Source organism: Ciona intestinalis, chromosome 12, assembly GCF_000224145.3.
Source record: "Ciona intestinalis chromosome 12, KH, whole genome shotgun sequence".
Classification (NCBI taxonomy): Eukaryota; Metazoa; Chordata; class Ascidiacea; order Phlebobranchia; family Cionidae; genus Ciona; species Ciona intestinalis.
The window spans coordinates 2,005,246-2,025,479 of record NC_020177.2 but is presented as its reverse complement, the minus strand read 5'-3'; the positions used below and the strand labels follow the sequence as shown (position 1 = coordinate 2,025,479).

The following is a 20,234-nucleotide window of genomic DNA, read 5'->3' as shown; positions in this document are numbered from 1 at the left end:
TCTGATAATTTAGACAAGCAGTTAGTGACTACTGGGTTGGAGCAATTGCCGTTAAGTGTCTTGCCCAAGGACACATACGCTCACAATGATAGCGGCGTCGAGCCTTGAACCCATTACCTCTGGGTTACAGGCAGGCGCGCTAACCACTATACCACAGCGCCGGGTACGGTTAAATAAAGAATATTTTAGGAAAATATTTTTTATATAACCGAAGCTATGCGACTCCAAAAAATCGTTGTTAATTGTTCAAAACAAGATCAGAAAATATGAGATTCAAGTGCATATAGTATATAGTTCTATACAATATATTTAATAAGCCTTACTATGCTATAACCACCACGATGTGTTGAAATGCAGATATATAGATTAGACTTGATCGTGTTGTTGTTTATACCAAGCAGCAATGTCTGTTATAAGTGATGCTATTTTTCCACCTCAAATTGGGGATCACGTGATAAAAACTGGCATACGTGGTGATGTCACAAGCGTGATTAACGTAATGGATCAGTTTTGTTATGAATATGATTCTGCTCGTTTGAATATTGGCGATGTTAAAGGGGCCATACTGGATAAGTGTTTTTTGGAAGCATCGCCGCAAAACGTTTTGGAATTAGGTTGTTATTGTGGCTACAGTGCTCTTAGAATGGGTCGGTTGCTGAAAGAAGGTGCAAAGATATACACAGTCGAAGGGAATCCAGATTTCGCTGATGTGGCGCATAAGGTAATTACCTTTGCCGGAATGGAGGAAAAGATTCAAATTGTGCGCGGATTTAGTGGGGAAGTTTTGCCAACTATTGATGCAAAGTACGGAGTTCGGACTTTTGATTTCGTTTTTATTGATCATGCCAAGGACCTCTACGATAGAGATTTGAAAATGCTTGAAGATCTCGGGTTAATGAGAAATGGGACTACCATACTTGCAGACAATGTCATCTATCCTGGCGCTCCGAAATACTTGGAATACGTGAGAAATAATACAAAATATAAATGTACAAACTACCCTACCAAACTACAATTCCGTGAAAACATAGATGATGCATTGGAAAGGTCAGTTTATCTTCTGTAAAACTAATCTGTATATGGTAATTATTCGTTTAATATTTTAGTTTTGAATAACAAAACTATTTTTGGGTGATTATACAATTCTTAAGTGTTATTTACGCTTCTACTACCTTTGTTAAAATATTAAAAGTCAAGGAATAAATACAAACAGATACAAGGTTTCGGAAGATTGAAATACAGTATAGTATCGATCAACGTTATCGATAAGTGACAATATATGAGACATGATACTTGAAGCAGTCGTGACGTCACAAATACAAGTCGGTAGAAGGCACAAAAATAAAAAAGAGTAGAACGCGCAACTGCCCAAAACCGTGATGCACTCTTTTTTCAAGTCACGTGACCGCCAAGTCCGTCACCATTTCGCTTGGTCTCCATCATAGTACACTAACATAGTATGTCTCCATTGTATAAGATTGGCACACAGTGGTTATAGAAGATTTAGCTGTTTTTTAAACTACACCAACCATTCGGGTTCACACTAACGCCGATGGCTGGCGATTTGAGAGAGTCTGACGATTTTCTGACGTCACTTCCTCTAATTAACAAACGTTTTTAAGCGACGACAAGGTTAACTAATGTAAGTTTACAAGAGTATGGGAGTTGTACAAAGCGTATTTACACATATTCTTTGCCAATTACTCAATCCTCATACATCATAGGTCTTTATGAGATATAACACATGTATAAATGCATTCTACCTACTGCTCCACAGCCACCAATGGCAATTGAAACCCGCTTTGTTGGTTATTTCGGGTTTGTTTTTTGATCGCGCTCAGTCGACCGTTGTAATAAAAGGGTTAATTAATACTATGTTAACTATTAGTTTTTAACGTGCTCACGCATTAGATGTTAGGTCTCTTTTTTATTTCTGTGGTAGATTTACGTTGTATAGATTCACTGGCTGGAGACGATTTGCACAATGACTTTTAAAATTGACTGAATTTAACTTACTTTACTATGTTTTCCCGTTATAGTATAAAAGAAATAGCGACCATTCTATAAAAATATAAAGAAGTAAAAAACATTTTAAATAGTAAATTAGATGTTTATGAAAGAATCAATTTTGGCAGAATTCTGGTAAAAAGTGTTGCCCAACAAAGCTGCAAACTGAAATTGTAAACAAAATTGTTGAAATGTACATTTCTTTAAACGTTATTTTTAAAAGTTTAATGATCAAGAGTACGATTTGCCACATGTATAGTGAGCTTAGTATGCGCGTATAGTTCTCTTCTTATCAGAAATATACATTTTTGTCAAATTTTTAAAACTTTTTGTTTTTGACCAATAGATTCCAAAGCGATTTGCGGTGCATTTAAAAAAGTGGTATTCTATTTGAATTTGAGCATCTATTTTTTCCAATCATGTCTCACAAAAATCAAACAAATGACACTCGATCAGAGTTGGCTGAGCTGGTGAAACGAAAAGAAGAAATTTCTGTAAGTTAGTTTTATCCATTTATTTAATTGTAGCAACCACACAAAAAGCCTATACTGTGAAATATTCTGCTTGCGATAGGCCAGGTTTATTCTACTCAGAGTAAAGTGTATGCAATGAAAATTAGAACATAAACAACCCCTTTCCAAATGCAAAAACTACAAATTGTCAAATTTTAAAATTTCTTATCTGGTATTCCTTTATTTATGTAACACTGAGACTGAACACAAACCAAAATAAATTATATATGTATATGTGTTCATATTATAAATTTTTATTTAACCGTAATGTGTAAATCTTGACTAAATTACCATTCACATTTCAGGAAACATTGGCAACACTGGAGCGACAAATTTATGCTTTTGAAGGAAGTTATTTAGAGGACACACAACTTTATGGAAACATTATCAGAGGATGGGATCGATATCTTACAAATAAGTAGGCAGACAGTTAAACTGTACTTTGATTGAATAAATGTAACTTACTTTATCCTAGCGTAGACGGAAAACGACAGCCGTTAAACTTGGGTGTTCTGTTTCATACACCTTGTGCCAGCTTACGAGTAACCAAGTATATTACTTTGTGGGTGATTATTTTTTATGTATGGCTGATAATTTGGGCAACCCATTAGTGACCACTGAGTCGGAGCAATTGTCGTTAAGTGTCTTGCCCAAGGACACATTTGTTCTTCCATTTAAATAACAGGATTTTCGCTTTTTATAAATTAAGGAATAAATAAAAATTATGTTATGTGTAGTTGCAATTTCTTTTTATCGCAGAAACACAAACAGTAAATCAGATCGCCGGAATCGAAAATTCAAGGAAGCTGAAAGACTTTTCAGCAAATCATCTATCACTTCCATGTCTGCTGTGTCTGGTTTGATGGAAAATGTGAAGAAGGGAACAGGTGGGTTGTGGGTTCCTACATGGGAGCTGGCTGAGGTTTAATGGGGAGCACAATAGTGATATGGAAATTGGGGTTTAGAAAGGGTCCCTAATAAAACTACAGGTTGCAAACCGTTGCAGATAATTTGGTTATTTCGACCAGAAACGCTAATAACCGAAATATCCACAACCGTTTGCAACCGCGCGCAACCGTTTGCAACCTGTAGTTTTATTAGGGACCCGTTTAGAAATTGGAATAGTATTCTCAGCTACGGACTGAACTAATCGGTTGCGATACCTTTTGGGAATCGTGCTTTTTTATCAGCCTTCCAAAATTTAGTTTGTGTTTTTTCATGTTTTCTGCCGACTAAATTTCTCTGCATTAAATGTTACTGAAGTTAGTCAGTAAAAATCTATCGACTAAAAAAACAAAGAAAAAAGAGAAAGCATCGCTGGTATGCAGTTTAACCATAAGTGTCGTTAGGTTGACCTTTTTTTTAAGGCTGTTGATTGTAAAGTTGAGAAGAAGGTTGGAATTGTATATTGATTGTTGTCAGTTAGAAAATGTTTTTTTTTAATCTGGGAGTCACTGACAGTTTGTCTACAACGTATAGTACAGCTATTGAATGTAGCATTTCATTTTAGCAAAACCGTAGCTAGGTAGGTTGCTACATAAAACGCATATGTCACTTATATTACAACATCAAATGTCCCCAATCTCTATTTATTTATTTTAAATAAGATTTCGGGAGAAATATATATCTCTTATATTATATAATTTACTTGATTTTTATCAGTTACATATTTTGTAGCACCAGATCCCCCAAGTCATATATGTGGTAACTTTTAAACGGAAACAAAGTTTACCAAATGTGAATTTTACATTACAACAAAACAACAAATGTAAATAAGCATTATTCATTTATAATACTTGACAAACCTTGTTTTTTATCAATTTCAGGAGAAGATGGCGACAATGAAGATAAAAATTGTGTTGATAAAGATAAAAAAGATGAAGAAGGCGAACAGGAAAGTTCCAACAGTTCAGAAACCACATCAAGGTGACTTAAAACTGCATCATACTGTAAAAGTATCAAAGTATCAGATTTATTAATCGGGAAATATCGATACATTATTGCTTTGCAATGTTTTAAAAAATAGTTAGATTTATTTTTGTTTAAGGTGATTTTTTTAGGAACTTCACATTGTAATCTGTAAATCTTATCCACTACATATTATCCAGTAAAAGCTGATATTTTATATTTAAAATATTTTTAACGGCTTAAGCTATTTGATTTCTGTTTTATTTGCAGACCAGAGACACCAAGGGCACCAAATACACCAATCAGTCGTAAAAACAGTGGTGGTTCTGCTACCAACTTATCAAGTTTATCTAAGGATAAAAAACGAAGAAACAAAACTCCTTTAGTGTAAGTGAAATGTAACTTACTTAATCCTCGCGTGGCGGGAATAGGACAGTCATTATAAAACGGGTGTTCTGTTAACTGTTTCATTCACCTCATGCCAGCTTACGAGTTACCATGTACGTTACTTTTGGGGGGATATTTTTATGTATGTCTGATAATTTAGACAACACATTAGTGACCACTGGGTTCGAGCAATTGCCGTTAAGTGTCTTGCCCAAGGACAGATGCGCCCCGTAGAGCCTTGAATAAGGTGTCTTGCCCAAGGACAGATGCGCCCACAGTGGTAGCAGCGTAGAGCCTTGAACTTATTACCTCTGCATTTGACGCAGGCATACTAACCAACTGTGCTAAGGCACCGGACTAGTTATGTAAAAGTAATGTATTATCAACTAGCTTATGCATAGAAAATGTTTTTGGTGTAAGATTAAGTTATTTTACTTTTAATTACAGAAGCAAACAAGTAAAACAAAAGAAGGCAAGATCTGTAAGTATTTTTTGATAAATTACTTAACTCAATTTACAAGTTTTCTCTTTTACAGAGCTTAACATGAGGAAAAACTTTTTTTTAAAGGATTCTATTCTCCATGATAGTTATAACATCAATTGTATTAGATAAGAAGCCAGTGGTGTGGTTGAGCAGGAAAATAATGAACCTGTTAGTTGTCTTTGTGTCACTTTAATAAAAATGATATAAACCGCAATTTGTCTATTTATGAATTAACTCCTAAATACCATATCTACAATATACAAAACATGCGGAAGTGACCATGTGCTTCCGGGTTCACACAATACGAATGGGTCAGCCAAATAGGTCGACTTGTATGTGAAAGAGATAAAATATTGCATCATAGGAGTTCTATGATAAATCTTTGGAAATATGAGTCAAGAAATGTCTCCACAAGATTGAACATTTTCTGATTTTTATTTTTCTGGGTAATTATACTCATTTGGAAGAAGTGGTACCTTGATCAAAATTCAAAATATGCAAACCACACCATACCAGTATACTTCATTCAGGTAACTCAATTTTGCCTAAGATAAATGATTTTAAATTGTCCCCTTAAGCCATGAGGATAAATATTTACATGCAAATAAAGAGCTTAGAACTATATATTCACTAATCTTCTAACCCTACTCCACAATTCCTCAAACTGAACTTAAAGTTTTTATTTTACGAAACTACTTGCAAACTTGGCACACAAAAACAAACTACACAGCAAGTGGTGTATGTAATGATTGTGGTTGCAATGAGGATATTTCAGGTTGTAAAAGGCCTGATCACCCTTGGATGACATAAATTGCATGCATGACGAAAGGCCACTTGGAAATGAAGTTCAACAGAAATACACAAAACTCCGATAATTGGTATTCGCTCAAAAATTGAGACAAGTGAAACTGATTTTAAAAGTAAGCAGCTGCAAAAGAACTTTTAAATTCTGTATAGTTGTTTAATCCTGAGTTTCGTCATCTTTTTGACAATTTTCAACTTTCGACACATCTTCTGTAGCATCGACTTCCTCTTTATTGATGTTTTCATCTGAAGGTATTTTTGTATCGATTGTTTGCTCCGACGAAATAATCTCATTAACGGAATCATTTTCTTCAATTTTTGGAGAAATGGAAATTTTGCTCTCTGCTTCCGACACGTCTGTATCATTTTTTGTTGTCTCTTCTTTCTTTTCATCTTTAGTGAAGTCTTCTTGCTGAGAAAGAACAGGTTCCTCTGCCTGCTTATCTAAACATGGGATTACTGTCTCAGATTCAGAATTAGTTTCTTCATTGCTGACTTGAAGATTTGTTTCTTCTTTTACATTGGTATCCAAAACAGGTGAGTCCTTAGTTTTTACATCTAAAGCTTCCGTTTTTGAAACAGCTTCTTCAGTTTTATCATCAACTTGGTTAACTGCAACATCTGTTTCCTTGTCTGTTCTGGTATCTGGAAATATTATATGTTACTAAAAATTCCTCAAAAACTGTTACAAAATATTGATTTCCGATAAAACTGCTGTAATAAATTACAAAAATATAGAGAAAGCAGTTACCTTTTACACATAGCTGTATAGTTAACACAATCAATTCAACTTAAATCATTATCATATTTTTCCCAACATTACCTGTTTTCTGTTTGGATTGAGCGAGCTTTTTGCTCTCAACCTCTTGCTTTCGTTTTGCTCTGGAAGACAGAGGAGCATCCGCAGTTTTCTTGTTTTTTCCTTCATATGTTTTCCCTTCATACTTTCGCAACCTCTGTACCAACTCATTACGTTCGGTCTGCAAGGCTCGACTTAACTTTTCAAGACGTGCTTGTTTCGTTTCAAGCTGCTGGGTCTGCATAAGCAAAACGAATAAATGATAATTTTATATTAATTTGCTTTAATCAGTCAATCCGTTAAATTGAATAGCTTGTAAAATAATGAACCTAAGATTTAGAACTGTAATACAGACCCATACTGACACGTTTTTTACCCTAAAACAAGAAATGTATATTTGTAAAACTAACGGCTCATCTGGTATAAAAAACGTAATGTACTTTTCCGACGACATTTCCCCGCCATTCACCAAGACTTTCTTAGGGAATGAAAAAGTATTAGTTTTCGTTTGCGTCTAATGTTGCATTATATTCCTTGATAAAGTCTTGCCAGATCGCGGTGAAACGTCGGAATTATACTACGTTTTTGAGCCGTTGAAGGATAATTTACAGTATTATAAACTACAATAGAAGTAAAATTAAATCTGTAAACTGTTTTGCAGATAATTTTTTTCATAACAGTTAAGCTGTAACAGAATATTTAGTTTACAGATTTTGAAACACTCACATATTCCACAGTATCAGCAAGTGCTTTTGTCGAATCCTCCCATTTTTTCTGTATTGTCTGTTTTTCTTTCTCTGCCTTTTTTAACTGTTTTCCCAGATTTTTCAGCTCAGTTTGATAGGAAGTGAAAATATCATTGCTTTTCTTCAAACCAGACTTAAAGTCCTCAAATTTTTCAGAATAATACTGCAGCTGTAAAAAATAAATATTAAAAATTATTTTTACATTTTCTTAAAAAATTTAACACCACTTGTAAAATTTTTGTGTTTTATTTTGTTTTATCATTAGTATCTGCACATTTATTAAAGCTTGATTCTATCAGATCACACAAGCAAAATTTTAAAAATTGCCAAGTTGTAGAGCAAAATGTAGAGTTATTTGTCAACTTTTTAAAACAAAAATGATTTATAGTTATGACAGAAGTCAATTTTACATAAAAAGAGACATTTTTTTCATTTTTGAATATGAAATTAAAAACAGAAACACTGAAATGTTGCCAAATCACTGATATTGCAGCAATTTAAAATAATTAAACAATTCCTCACCTGAAATTTCAAATCCTTTTCCTGTTTGATCATCGCTTCATAAAGTTCATTCATCTCTTTTATTCGTTCAAGGAGGACGACTTTCTCATCGCGATCTGCCTCCTTTTGCATCTTGTGCTCCATGGTGATCTTTTTTAACTGCATGGAGCTAAGCTGCTCCTGGAGCGCAGATTCTTTTACAAGATTCTGAATCACCTGAGATGGAGAAAAATGTTGATTTTGCAGAAAATGTATGGCTTAGTTGAGTAATATAAATATCTCACATATACAAAGTGCTTTCTTGATTATTCAGTCTAGTTTGGAGTCGAATATACCATTAGGTTTTACCTAAATAAGCAAATAAAACAAAACTACATCTAGTATAGCGTTTCTTCAACTGGGGTAAATTTACCCTCCTCATATTTAGAGGGTAAATGAGCTATCAATCAAAATCCACATCAGTTGACGGCGACGGGCTAGAAAAATTGTGCCAATTGTAGTACTTTACCAGACATTAAACAACTTGTTGCCAAAAAGCAAGCGCATCCATCGCACTAAATATAACTGATGTAATTAGTTGTTTTCGCTTTTTAATAAATGAGCGCCATGTTATATATTGGGAGTAAATCTGATAAGCATCTTTGTTAAAAGGGAAAAGCATACAAAAAAGTCTAAGAATTACCAATCTATTATATCCTGTATATGTATGGTATAAAACATTGTACATGTGTATGATATGAACTTAACAAAAATCAATAAGTGTTTAAATGTGGTGGTGCTTTGAAAGTTATTCAGATGCTTTAAGAGGTTTTTGTTCAGCTATGTTTTATAACTATATTAAATTGTGCTGTCTAAGTGAAAAAGATATTTTCGTTTAATTTTATTTAAATTTTGCATTTATAAAGATATTTTCGTTTTATTTTAAATTTGATCAGAATTTTTAAATTCTGTAACAGTTTTGCATTTTTTAATTGCAACAGAAACTGCAAATACTGTTAAAACCAAAACTTAGCTGAAAAGTGTATGTAAAGAACAAAACCAAATTTAATCTTGAACAACAAATGCATGAAACTACTATCTATCTAAATATATATATAGAATATAATAATGTTTATTGTGAATAAGAGTGGAAATTTTCACGCTCAACCAGGATTATATAAATGCCAAATGGGTGTAAAAACCTTGTTTTACAGGGCAATAGGGTGTGTCAATAAAAAAAAATTGTTAAGACATTTTTTTCTGAAATAATTCTTACTGGAATGGTGATGGACAATTGGAGTATTGATATTATAATTAGTGAAATCATGGACAATATTTCCAATAAATAAAGAAAGTAGGTCGCGAATAATTAGTGATTCCACCCATGGTGTGAGCAAGCTTGGTATGGATGATAATCAATTATTGATGCAAGGATTACAATCTGAGACAGAAATATCTGGGTTTTAAGTACTGCTACATATTTCTAGAATCAGAAATCCGTTACATACCCCAATACTCTTTTTACAGGAAAAAAAAATTTACTATTTGAAAAAAAGTTTTGAAAATTGTTTGTAAAAAAATTATGAAAATAACACAAAATATTGGTTTGTCATCTTACCACTTCCTTTTGATTCAACTTTTCAACCAAATCATTGAATTTGGAACTAATCTGATCATTTTCCGACCTCATTTTGTTGCTCACTTCAACTGTAGTTTTCATTTGGACTTCAACGCGGTTTATAGCTACCTGTGAGAGATTTATTAAAAACGTTCTTTTTAAACTTTTGAGTGGTCCTTTTAAACAACTCAGTTTTGAATAGTCACTATAACTAGTTCAAATGCAATAATATTGATAATATTGATTATAACAGTAAGTATATTCAATTATTCATTAATAGCATATTACTACAGTAACTACACCAACCTGAAAATCATCAGTCATTTCTTTTCTGAGTGCAACTTCTTCAAGCGATTTACGATTTTGCTCTTCCTATTAAAAGAAATCAAGAAATATGTATATTATGTAATATTGGAAGAAGAGGAATTTCCACTAGTTGGTTGTTAAACATTGTTAGGCAATGAAGCTTGCAAAAAATATTTGGTACTAGTTAGCATCAGAGTTCGTATATAAACATGAGTTATTTCATGTCGCCCATAGAAATCACATAGCATACACCAGCAAATGGGGCTAAATTGATCATAGACATATTATAAATATGAACATATATAGATAAATTTAATACATTTTATGTTTTTAATACAAATACAGGATGCAGATTAAAGAAAATCAAATTTTCAAGTAGTTTTGTAGATTTATTAAAGCTTAAAAGTTTTTGAGTTTTATAAATAAACTGCGACTAATCAGAAAAATATGTTTAAAAATTCCAGTTGCTAGGGTAAACAATCGGCGAAATTAGCCCCGTTTGGTTGCCCTATAAGATTTCTATGGTGATGAAATAACTCATGTTTATATAGTATACAGACTCTGGTCAGCATAACCATATTAGAAATTTTGGAGATTTTAATTGTGGTTTTTTAAAGAAAACAATGCTAAATTAAGATTGAAAACAGCAACTTACAAAAACTATCTTATTTTAGTTAGCACAGCGATATTAGAAATTTCACTGGTTTTAATTATGGCATTTTAAAGGAATAGTGCTAAATTAAGATTAAAATCAGCAATTGACAATATATAATATCATTTTACAAAACTAACTTTTAGTTTTTATACAGGCTTGTGGAAAATAATTAAGTCAATATACCTTGATAAGTTTGTTCCTTTTCTGCAATTCCCTGGCCAATGTTTCAAGTTTTCCTTTTGCGAGAACTGCCTTATTATGCTCAGCTTGTAAAGAATCTTTTTCCTTCAGTGTTTGTGCCTTTATAATTAAAAATGTTGATTTAAGTAATATTTAAAACTGGGTAAAAAAGAAAAATATGAACCATAGTGAATAAAGACAGACTGTCAAAAAAAACAAACTTTGTTTTAGATACAGGATCACTATCAAACATTCTTCAGTTTTAACAGAATTCGAAAATTGGACTGATAAATATGTAAAAAAAGAAATATATATATGTATGTTAATAATGTTATTGACAGATAGCATAGTACATAGTTTAAGCACAAAAAGTGTCTAAAATAGAACATTACCTATTTCCGTCATTTTATTCATTCATATTTGTAACAAATAATTGTTACTTTATCCTTGCGTAGACAGAAAATGACAATCATTAAACCCGGGTGTTCTGTTTCCATATCTTGTGCCAGCTTACGAGTTACCAAGTATGTTACTTTGTGGGTGATTATTTTGGGGTCTTTTTTTTATGTATGGCTGACAATTTAAACAAACCAATGTGTTACAGTGCCGGACAAATTCATTATAAAGTATAAATACCTGCTTTCGTTGACTGACTCGTAATTGCTTTTGGACGAGTTTCTGTCGATCAAGAAGATCCGCATAAGACTTGCACAGAGCAGCTATTTTTTCCTCAGGACTTTGCAAACCATTAAGTGCCTGCATCATCATACTTAAGTCTTTACCTGCATTACAAACAACAAATAAAAATATTAAGTTAAATTTAAAATCAAAGAAGAAATGAGAAGTCTTATTGGCTACATAAATTTATTAGTTGTAGTTTGGTTTTTGAAGCCATGTTAAAATAAGACATATATTATGTATAAAATAAACTAAAGCAGTAAAAGCACAGTGTAAACCAAAATCTTGGTATTTAATGTAAAGTTGTTTAATCAAGTAAAAAATAGGAAAAAAATTCACAATAGCTACAGAAATATATTGGCTGTAGTTTGGTTTGGAAGCTATGTTAATAAAAGAAACACATATAAAATAACTAAATGCACAGTTTAAACCAAAATAGTTGGTATATTATAATAACGTTTACGTATTAATCAGTCCACAGGTTTCTTACAAGGAAATGATTTATGAATATGATTATTAACCTTTTTGTAATGGTACACAACTTTAATTTATATTTATAAACTTATGCAACCTAATTTATATTGACTGAATTTGTAGTAATGATAACCACAATAATGAATGAATTTAAATAAGAATGAGCAAAATGTAAAGGAAACAAAGTGTATATTTATATAGACACACTGTTTAAATGCTGGCACTACTGTTGAACTGGTACAAACAAGCCATTAAAGTGGTAGTTGATACACACTTTAAAATCATGGCACACCCTGGGGAGTTCAACACATCTGGTTAATCAGCATTGTTTTATTCTACATGGTTGAAAACATAAGGTACTTATTTGAGAACCATAGATGGCAAATTCAGCGCATGTGACATTACCCAAACACTAATACCATGCTTTCAATGTGAAAGAGCATAAACATATTGCATAGTTTAACATTGTTTTTAGGGGTTATAACGCATTGCTAATTTGACAAAAAAATGGTTTCGAACTTACTACTACTTAATTACTGTGACACTGACTATAGCACTGATTAAATAAATTAGTTACATAACGTGTATAATAAAGCTTTGGTAGTTGAATTCCAAATACTGATTACACAGAAAGGCTATACGGAACTCTTGAACTGTATTTATTATTTAAAATTTTTAATAACACTGATTGTAATTTAGCATTACCTAATTAACTATTAATTATATGTATATATATATTGCCTACTTCCTGCAGTTACAAATTTAAATACTGCTACCACTATAATGCCTGCTGAACTGAGTGAAATATTTGAAGTCATAGTTCACCAACCGACTGGCATACCTTTGTCAAAACCTATTGTGATGATAAACAGTAATATCATTGTTTGCTCTGGCCAAACGTGAAAATTTAAACTGAATGTTTTATGGCAGCCTACATGGCTACTTATGGCTGCTGAAATTATTCTAAGCAGGGATGAATTCACACCAACACAGACAGCTGTTGGCAAAGACCACAATAGTACATTGTGCCAAGATCATGTATGTGTGCTAATTTAAAAGTTGAATTATTAATTTGGCTAGAGTTGTAGAGTAACTTGATCAAAATCAGCAATAGGTCTGTTTTAATAAGTCAAAAATTTGACTATATACTATTTATCCAGATTTAAAATGTGATACTTTAGGTTTTTTATCATTAAATTGTGAATATACTGTTATCAGCATCAAGTTTGACTATGAGCATGGATAAGAGCACATGCCATAATTTTAGTTATGTACAACATATATAATTATACTTGATATGAAATCTGTGTTTCAAATTTATAATTGAAGTTGACTTAAATTTAACTTCATTCTATAGTAAAACACTAAAAATAATTATTAATTACATATATATATATATATATATATATACCTGTATCTACATGTTAAAAAGAAGTTAATAAAATAAAACGTGTGACTGTTACGATCATATTTTTACCAGTAAGTAATCAGATTTGGTTTCAATTGTAAAATACCCAAACTTCTACAGGCTAACTGTTAAAATAATTTTTGAACTTTAAATTTATTAAAGAAAAAAATTATTTAGTTTTATTTTTTGTATTGGTTTCTCTTTAAATTCGCTTTAAAGAGACAAAACAACAATTAGTTAATCATTCATCTAAGTTTTAATACCAAATGTACAACCTATATTGCTTTGAACTGCCACAACATATATGGCTTTGTACTCAAACAGCGCATTAAGTATAGGAAGTAAACTCAACTATTTATGAATCAATATGACAATATTTTAACTTTTGTTACAAGTTAACGATGTTTCGTCATGAACAGAACCTAATATATATTAACATCCGATTATTATCTAGATTTGTAGCCAATTTTTTTTTATTTAAAAATTTTATTGCATTTTAATAAGGTTGTTAATAATTGATTTGTTTTTGATTGACAGATAATAATAACGTTATTTTAATCTAAAAGCAATATTAACCAAAGAACACAGAAAAAAAACTATATTAACACACATAACAAACTTCTGTTCCATATTATATATATATTCCTAAAAAACAAATATCAAAAACTTTTTACCCAGCTTTATACGGGGTTTCCCCTTTTCCTCACCCACCACTTCATCTGGGATGGGTGAGGGGCTTCCCGAAGAAGACCCCTCTCGTGGGGTACTTGGGGCAGAGCTAGAGTACCCTGAATGGAAACAAGTTTTCGGATCATTGTTTTTACAATTTTTCTTGGAGGGAATTAATTAACAACCCGATGTTATTAATAACTACCTTTGAAAAACAATTATTCTGTCACCCTGCTTGCTTCGTCATTCATTTGCCCCTACCTTAGGGTATAGGTAACACTAAAATTTTTTAACAAGTTATGGTAAAGCATTTGTATGTAAATTTAATTTTAATGGTCAAAATCATAACACATTTCCGGTTCTGTGGCAAGGTGGTTAGCACAACAGCCTCTAACCCAAAGATAATTGGTTCAAGACTCGTCGCTGCTATCATTGTAGGTGTATGAAGCAAGTTAGATTCATATCCGATTATTTTGATAACAAATAAGCATTATTGTTCAGGTAGTCATATTATATTATCATGTAGGCCAGGCTTGAAATAGGACTACTTCAAGAACTCAAAAGTTGCATTACCACTTACACAATTAAACAGAAAAAAAATCCTACAAAATGACTTAAAATATGACAAATTAAACATATATAACCACATAGGTTTTTTAATAAATTCCGCGAATCTGACCCTGATGTACATATAGTTGAACGATTCTTGTATAGTGAAATACAGTAATGATCTGGTGCTACGAAAACGTAACAAACCTTACAAAAATTACTCAAATACCACCTGCCAATGATGCAATGTCCCTAGGTGTCGTAGGAGAGCTGCATGACGAAGAAGAAATATTGGTCACATTCTCTGGTGTTGTTGGCCGTTTCGGAACACTGAGTGGAGCCGTTTCCTCATTGTCGGACTTAACGGAAGTTGAATCTTGTTCATTTATTTCATCTTCTTTTGGTTGAAGCAAAATTTTTTCTACAGTTACAGGAATTGGGTCCTCCATTACTAAGCTAACCTAAGCACGAATTCAAGTAACATCACAACAATTAGTTTGCAAATGAGAGGATTATTGTATCTACAAAATGCATATGCTCAAATATACACGGTATATTTATAATAGGACACATTTTGAATTTCCTATTACTTAACAACACTCAAAAGTCAAACCATTGCTTCAATAGTAAATTTGTATGGAATAAAACGATATAGCTTGGCATATATGGCAGCTTAATTGGATTTAAACTTTTCCAACATAGTGGCAATTCATGAGATATATTGATTAGCAGGAGGCACACAGAAAATCAGTGAATATTAAGAACATGACTTGACAATGTAGGTACACAATAACACAAACACACCGACAGTCTGCTATGATATAACAGAAAGCGCAGAACGATATGTAATATATTAGACTATATAGATGCATTATCCCAATAACATTTAGCTTATTTCAACCACACCAACTAAAATAGTTTAGAACGAAATGTACAAATCTTTTATTAACGTCTACTTAATAAAACATACTGGAACAGTTTTTTCTTCATTGATAATTTGAAAATTAAAATTTATTGAATCGGACACAAGGTGATTCCTTAGGGTTTTGACCAAACTCGTCATTATAACAATTTGCTACATTATTGTAATGATTATGAGATAATAGGTACTTGTGATAATACACACTAATGATACATGTGATATTAAATAAGTCACTTTTTGCTTTCCAATTGGTAAACTGAACACTTAATACAATGATAAATATGATGGATTTGGACTGAAATTTTAAAACAGATGCCAATGAAGAATTTGTTCTTGAGATCATTATATAACACAATACACAGCACATAATCAATAGACAATTATGTAATCCAGAAAATAAGGTTCATCTTCTGCCCAACTAGTCAGTGGAGTTTTAACAGACTTTATTATGGAGATTTATTCTTGCTCTGGTTCTTTTTTCTCGACCTTGGAAAAGTCGAAATCTTCTCCAGTTATCCGCTTGTAAATATCAAGGATATCGTCACATGTTGTTTCAAAGTGACTTGTGGCATCGTAGCTTTTGGAGATGAACATCTTGCTCTCACTGCCGTCATCAGTGGGTTGGTAAATATCGCTAACTTTTGTAAACATTTGCGCAATTGGCTTTAAAAGCTTCAGGCCGGGTTCAAGCTCCTGTTCAGGGTTGTCAGTTTCCACTGTTGTTGAAACAATGGCCAGATGCCAGTTCTTGGCACAGACATTATGAGCGGATGAAACGCAACTAACATAAATGTCATGCTTTCGGCCGACCTGGTTTTGAGGAATGATGATTTGACATGACTTTGCATCAGACGTGTTGGTTATTGGATGTTTCAAAAAGCACACAGCCCGAATAACTTGACTTACTTTCTGCACCTTTGTTGGGAAGTAGGATGGATCACCGACCACTATTTTTGCCATGACTGTTTCACCTTCTGATGTAACACCAATTTGACCATCTATTTGTTCCACCTTTTCAATTGGCTTGTTCAGCATGTAAGTACCACCATAGATTGCACTTAGACGGGCAAAGCCTTGCGGGATCTCTCCCAAGCCATACAGTGGGTATAGATAGGGTGAATTTCCATATCTCTTGATGGATTCAATGTAAAGCTGGATTCTCTGTATAGTATCCATGCAGGGAGCTGTCATAAACTCTTCTGTACGATGAAGCGCCATTGCATGGCCAACAAAATCAATTGTATTTTTATCCAATCCAAACTTCTTGAAAACATCGGACATTGGCGTTTTTGGTGGCACATCCTTATGTGTTTTAGGATCGGCCTCGTTGTATTCACTTAACCATACGAGGAAGTTACGAAATCTGCGCTTTTCAAACATACCCATTAAACTGGTACTAAGGGCTTCTCTTTCATTGGAAGGAATCTTATAGACTTTTCCACTTTTTTCCACATAGCTTCCTTCAACAGATTTAAACTCCAGATATCGCGTCACATCTGTGTGGATGAGAAGCTTCACTAACTTTCCATCTGCCATCAGGAACTTCGGGATGACATCCACATTCCAATCGCGCGGATTTTCACACGAATTCGGGGCAGGTAGGCCAAAATATTTGTACACTTCCGGTAAAGGTGTTAAAGAGGTGGATTCCGCACCATAATATTGATTACGGTCCATGTGAAGAACCTTCTTCCCACTTTTGGAAAGCAAGCCACTCAAAATACATTCAGTGAGACCAGTGCCAAGAATCACAACATCATATAATTCATCCATTTTGAAATAAATACAATTTATAACTTGCTACCACGGATATTTAAATAATGCTTAAAACCTAATGAAAATCCGAACATATTATAATATTCTTCATACGAATTTATTAAAACCACTCCGTTACGAAATATGCCAGAACAAACTATAGGTTTTCTGCGCATATTTAATTCGATATTCATGCAATAACACTTTAGTGTACGAAGTGTATTAGCATTATAAATAGTCGTTTTATAGAATGAATCCAACACCCACTAAGCAAACGCCAGCGTGTCACAGAATTAACAAAACCGTTGGTGAATGAATTAAACAACGAGTTTAATTGCGATTTAGCGCCCCTGCTGTTCGTCCCGTAATTTTGAACAACAGGAGATCATGGCTGTAATGAAAAAGCACGGTTGTAATTCAACTTCATTAAAAAGTAAAATGTAAACGCCGATTAAAAACCGCAAAATTCGTGTTCCACTCCACAATAGACAATGTTTACCAGCCTAATATTTTCGCATGAAACCATTAAACGTACGTCAACTAAGGCATAACTTAACTTAGGCTTCGATGGCGACGAACGGTATTGGGGGCTTAGCGAATAATATAAATACCTCTTTCTGTAACGAAATACCAGCTTAGTTAGCAAAATATACCAGCTTACTTAATTTCAACACAAACGCCAATAATTTTATATTAAAGTGTTTCTTATGTCTTCTTAATATCCGTTGTGTAATGTTCTTTTAAAAAAAGGTGTGGCGTTAGTGTTAAAAAGTAAGTTTAAAAACGTAGTTCAATCAAATATGCTAAAATATGTCGTATCCCGTTTGATTTTAACTCATAAAGTTGTTTGTGAGCGAAACGGGAAAGATGGGACACCTTTAGCACATCATATCTAAACATCGTGATCGTGTTTTAAACAGTTAACGATGGTCTATGGAAATCGTGATGATACAGTTTTATAATTCTTTGAAAGTTCTTTGTTTTCTACAAAATTGGACAAGAAATTAGAAAAAAAAGGTGTTCCGCCTTCCTCCACAACACTGTATTATAAATAATAAATATTTTTTTAATTTGTGTCCCGTTTTACCCTACTTTTGTAGTTATGTGCTTTTACTGCAAAACCATGAAAGTTTTGTTTTTAATTTAATAACCTATATATCATAGTTAATTTAAATATCACGTAATATATCAATCCAATAAAAAAACAATATATGGTAAATAAATTCAAAATTCAGTCGCAGGCACCCAAAGATCATTTATGTTAAGGTGGCTTTCGCGAAACATTTTGTAGCTCGACTGTGACGTCGTTATGCGTTTGCGTGGTTTCTGGTGTAGATTGGTGTGACTTTTTTCTGTATTGTTTCTAGTTTACTTTCGTTGTTATGTTTAGCTTTTATGCCGAGGTAATACGTCTCGTTCGTATTTTAGTTTTAGTCATTATTGGTCGTCTTGGCGCGTGGAGTGGGCCTTTTTCTCTACAGAAATAAAAAAGAGTAAAACGCGCAACTGCCAAAAACTGTGATATAGTACAATGGGGAAAGATAAGACACTTAAGCCCATACATAGCCTACTCAATACACGGCCTAGGAATACACCGAAACTGCTCAGAAAATAAGAGGCCTATTGACGCGAATAATGCCAATTATAATACATTGTTACGTCACGGTTTTATGAATGGATTTCCCTCATTTTGAATGCAGTTTGCAGTTGCTGGTAGGTTTAATACCAGTTCTAGGTTGTTTTAACTTACAGTTTATCACAGATTGTGTCGCAGGGATACTTTCTTGTTTGGTTAAAATCATACCAGATATATAAAGCAGGGCAAAAGGTTTATTAGTATATAAATATCAGTTTATTAAGCATAAAGAGAGACGAGCAATCAGATTCAGCTTACCAACACAGAAAACCTACGTTTTGGTTATATTTAATTTAGTTGACAGGCATTTATTGGCAAGTTTTATAATGCAGCACACCTTCATAATTTTATTTAGATTAAATTCTAAGCCACCAGAATTATTAAGCAAGCTATTTAAGCATGGTCAATAAGTATTCCGTAGTTGGATGTACTTCTGGCTATGCTGCTTCTGGCTATAATATATTCTTTAACAACAAACAGACATGTGTAAATAATTCTGTCAGGAAGGAAGCACTAGTAAAATTTAAACAGCGACAAAGGTCTAAAGTTAGACACACCACTTAAGTACGAAGGGAGGCATGGCCTACTAAAGATACGGCCTGATTTGTCAGTTTCAAAACAAAAAGCTAACAGGCCTATTATACAAAATAATGACCATTGTTACAACAATGACTCGGAATGAAACACGAATATTTTAAATGATACCTGCTGTGTACTTGCAAATTTCAGCAGCTGCAGAGTAGTTTTATTAGGTATTTGCAGATTCAAACGTGATGTTTTTTTAAACAATTTTCGTATTGACATGCAACAATTAAAGTGCAATAAGTTTTAGGCCTAATATTTGTTTAAACTAGTACTTATATTTGGCGTTTTTAGTCAGTTACCGCTTCATTAGTGATTAGGCCTGTGAAAATGACGCCATCTTGGCGTGTTACAACCGCGATAGAAAACGTTTACTAACTATAGCGGTACAGGAGGTACCACTTGTACCGGCACAGGTACTGGCTTATTGTCCTGCTAATCCAGTAACAAACTTTGATATTTCTGATATTATTACCATATACTGCAATTCTGTTTTGTGGCTTACAGTGCAACTTAAAGCAATATGGTAAACAAATGTGCTGCGTACAACTGCAAGTCTGGCTATGCATCTAATCCTGGAAAAGTTTCTTCATTCAGTTTTCCTCTCAACAATCCCGAGTTGTTAAAAAAATGGATCAAATTTGTTAATGATCCCAATTTTGTCCCAACCTCAAA

The 20,234-nt window shown here is 33.0% G+C and overlaps 4 protein-coding genes across 5 annotated transcripts; 2 read left to right on the top strand and 2 right to left on the bottom strand.

Moving 5' to 3' along the window:
* The first annotated feature begins 265 nt into the window (after positions 1-265).
* Positions 266-1,221, top strand: LOC100175817 (catechol O-methyltransferase A-like). Its single transcript, XM_002124825.4, has one exon. It carries the CDS (start codon positions 404-406, stop codon positions 1,064-1,066), a length of 663 nt encoding a protein of 220 aa, XP_002124861.1. The 5' UTR covers positions 266-403; the 3' UTR covers positions 1,067-1,221.
* A 1,048-nt stretch (positions 1,222-2,269) lies between these two features.
* Positions 2,270-5,512, top strand: LOC100185254 (chromatin modification-related protein MEAF6-like). Of its 2 annotated transcripts, XM_002130926.3 has the most exons (7): positions 2,270-2,501; positions 2,825-2,937; positions 3,279-3,406; positions 4,346-4,445; positions 4,698-4,814; positions 5,262-5,295; positions 5,351-5,512. In XM_002130926.3, the coding sequence occupies exons 1-7, from the start codon at positions 2,427-2,429 to the stop codon at positions 5,360-5,362; spliced, it is 579 nt and encodes a 192-aa protein (XP_002130962.1). In that variant the 5' UTR covers positions 2,270-2,426; the 3' UTR covers positions 5,363-5,512. The 2 variants fall into 2 exon arrangements, with proteins under 2 accessions (XP_002130962.1, XP_004226729.1); XM_004226681.4 differs by having other exon boundaries at positions 5,262-5,512.
* A 451-nt stretch (positions 5,513-5,963) lies between these two features.
* On the bottom strand, positions 5,964-15,185 carry LOC100177394 (gamma-taxilin). The gene is made up of 10 exons (XM_002130728.2): positions 14,897-15,185; positions 14,121-14,234; positions 11,523-11,668; positions 10,890-11,006; positions 10,052-10,117; positions 9,746-9,874; positions 8,170-8,364; positions 7,628-7,816; positions 6,926-7,139; positions 5,964-6,747 (listed from the first exon to the last, which is right to left on the bottom strand). Exons 1-10 carry the CDS (start codon positions 15,111-15,113, stop codon positions 6,260-6,262), a joined length of 1,875 nt encoding a protein of 624 aa, XP_002130764.1. The 5' UTR covers positions 15,114-15,185; the 3' UTR covers positions 5,964-6,259.
* Positions 15,126-17,635, bottom strand: LOC100175064 (rab GDP dissociation inhibitor alpha-like). Its single transcript, XM_002130779.5, has one exon. It carries the CDS (start codon positions 17,357-17,359, stop codon positions 16,043-16,045), a length of 1,317 nt encoding a protein of 438 aa, XP_002130815.1. The 5' UTR covers positions 17,360-17,635; the 3' UTR covers positions 15,126-16,042.
* Between the last annotated feature and the right edge of the window lie 2,599 nt (positions 17,636-20,234).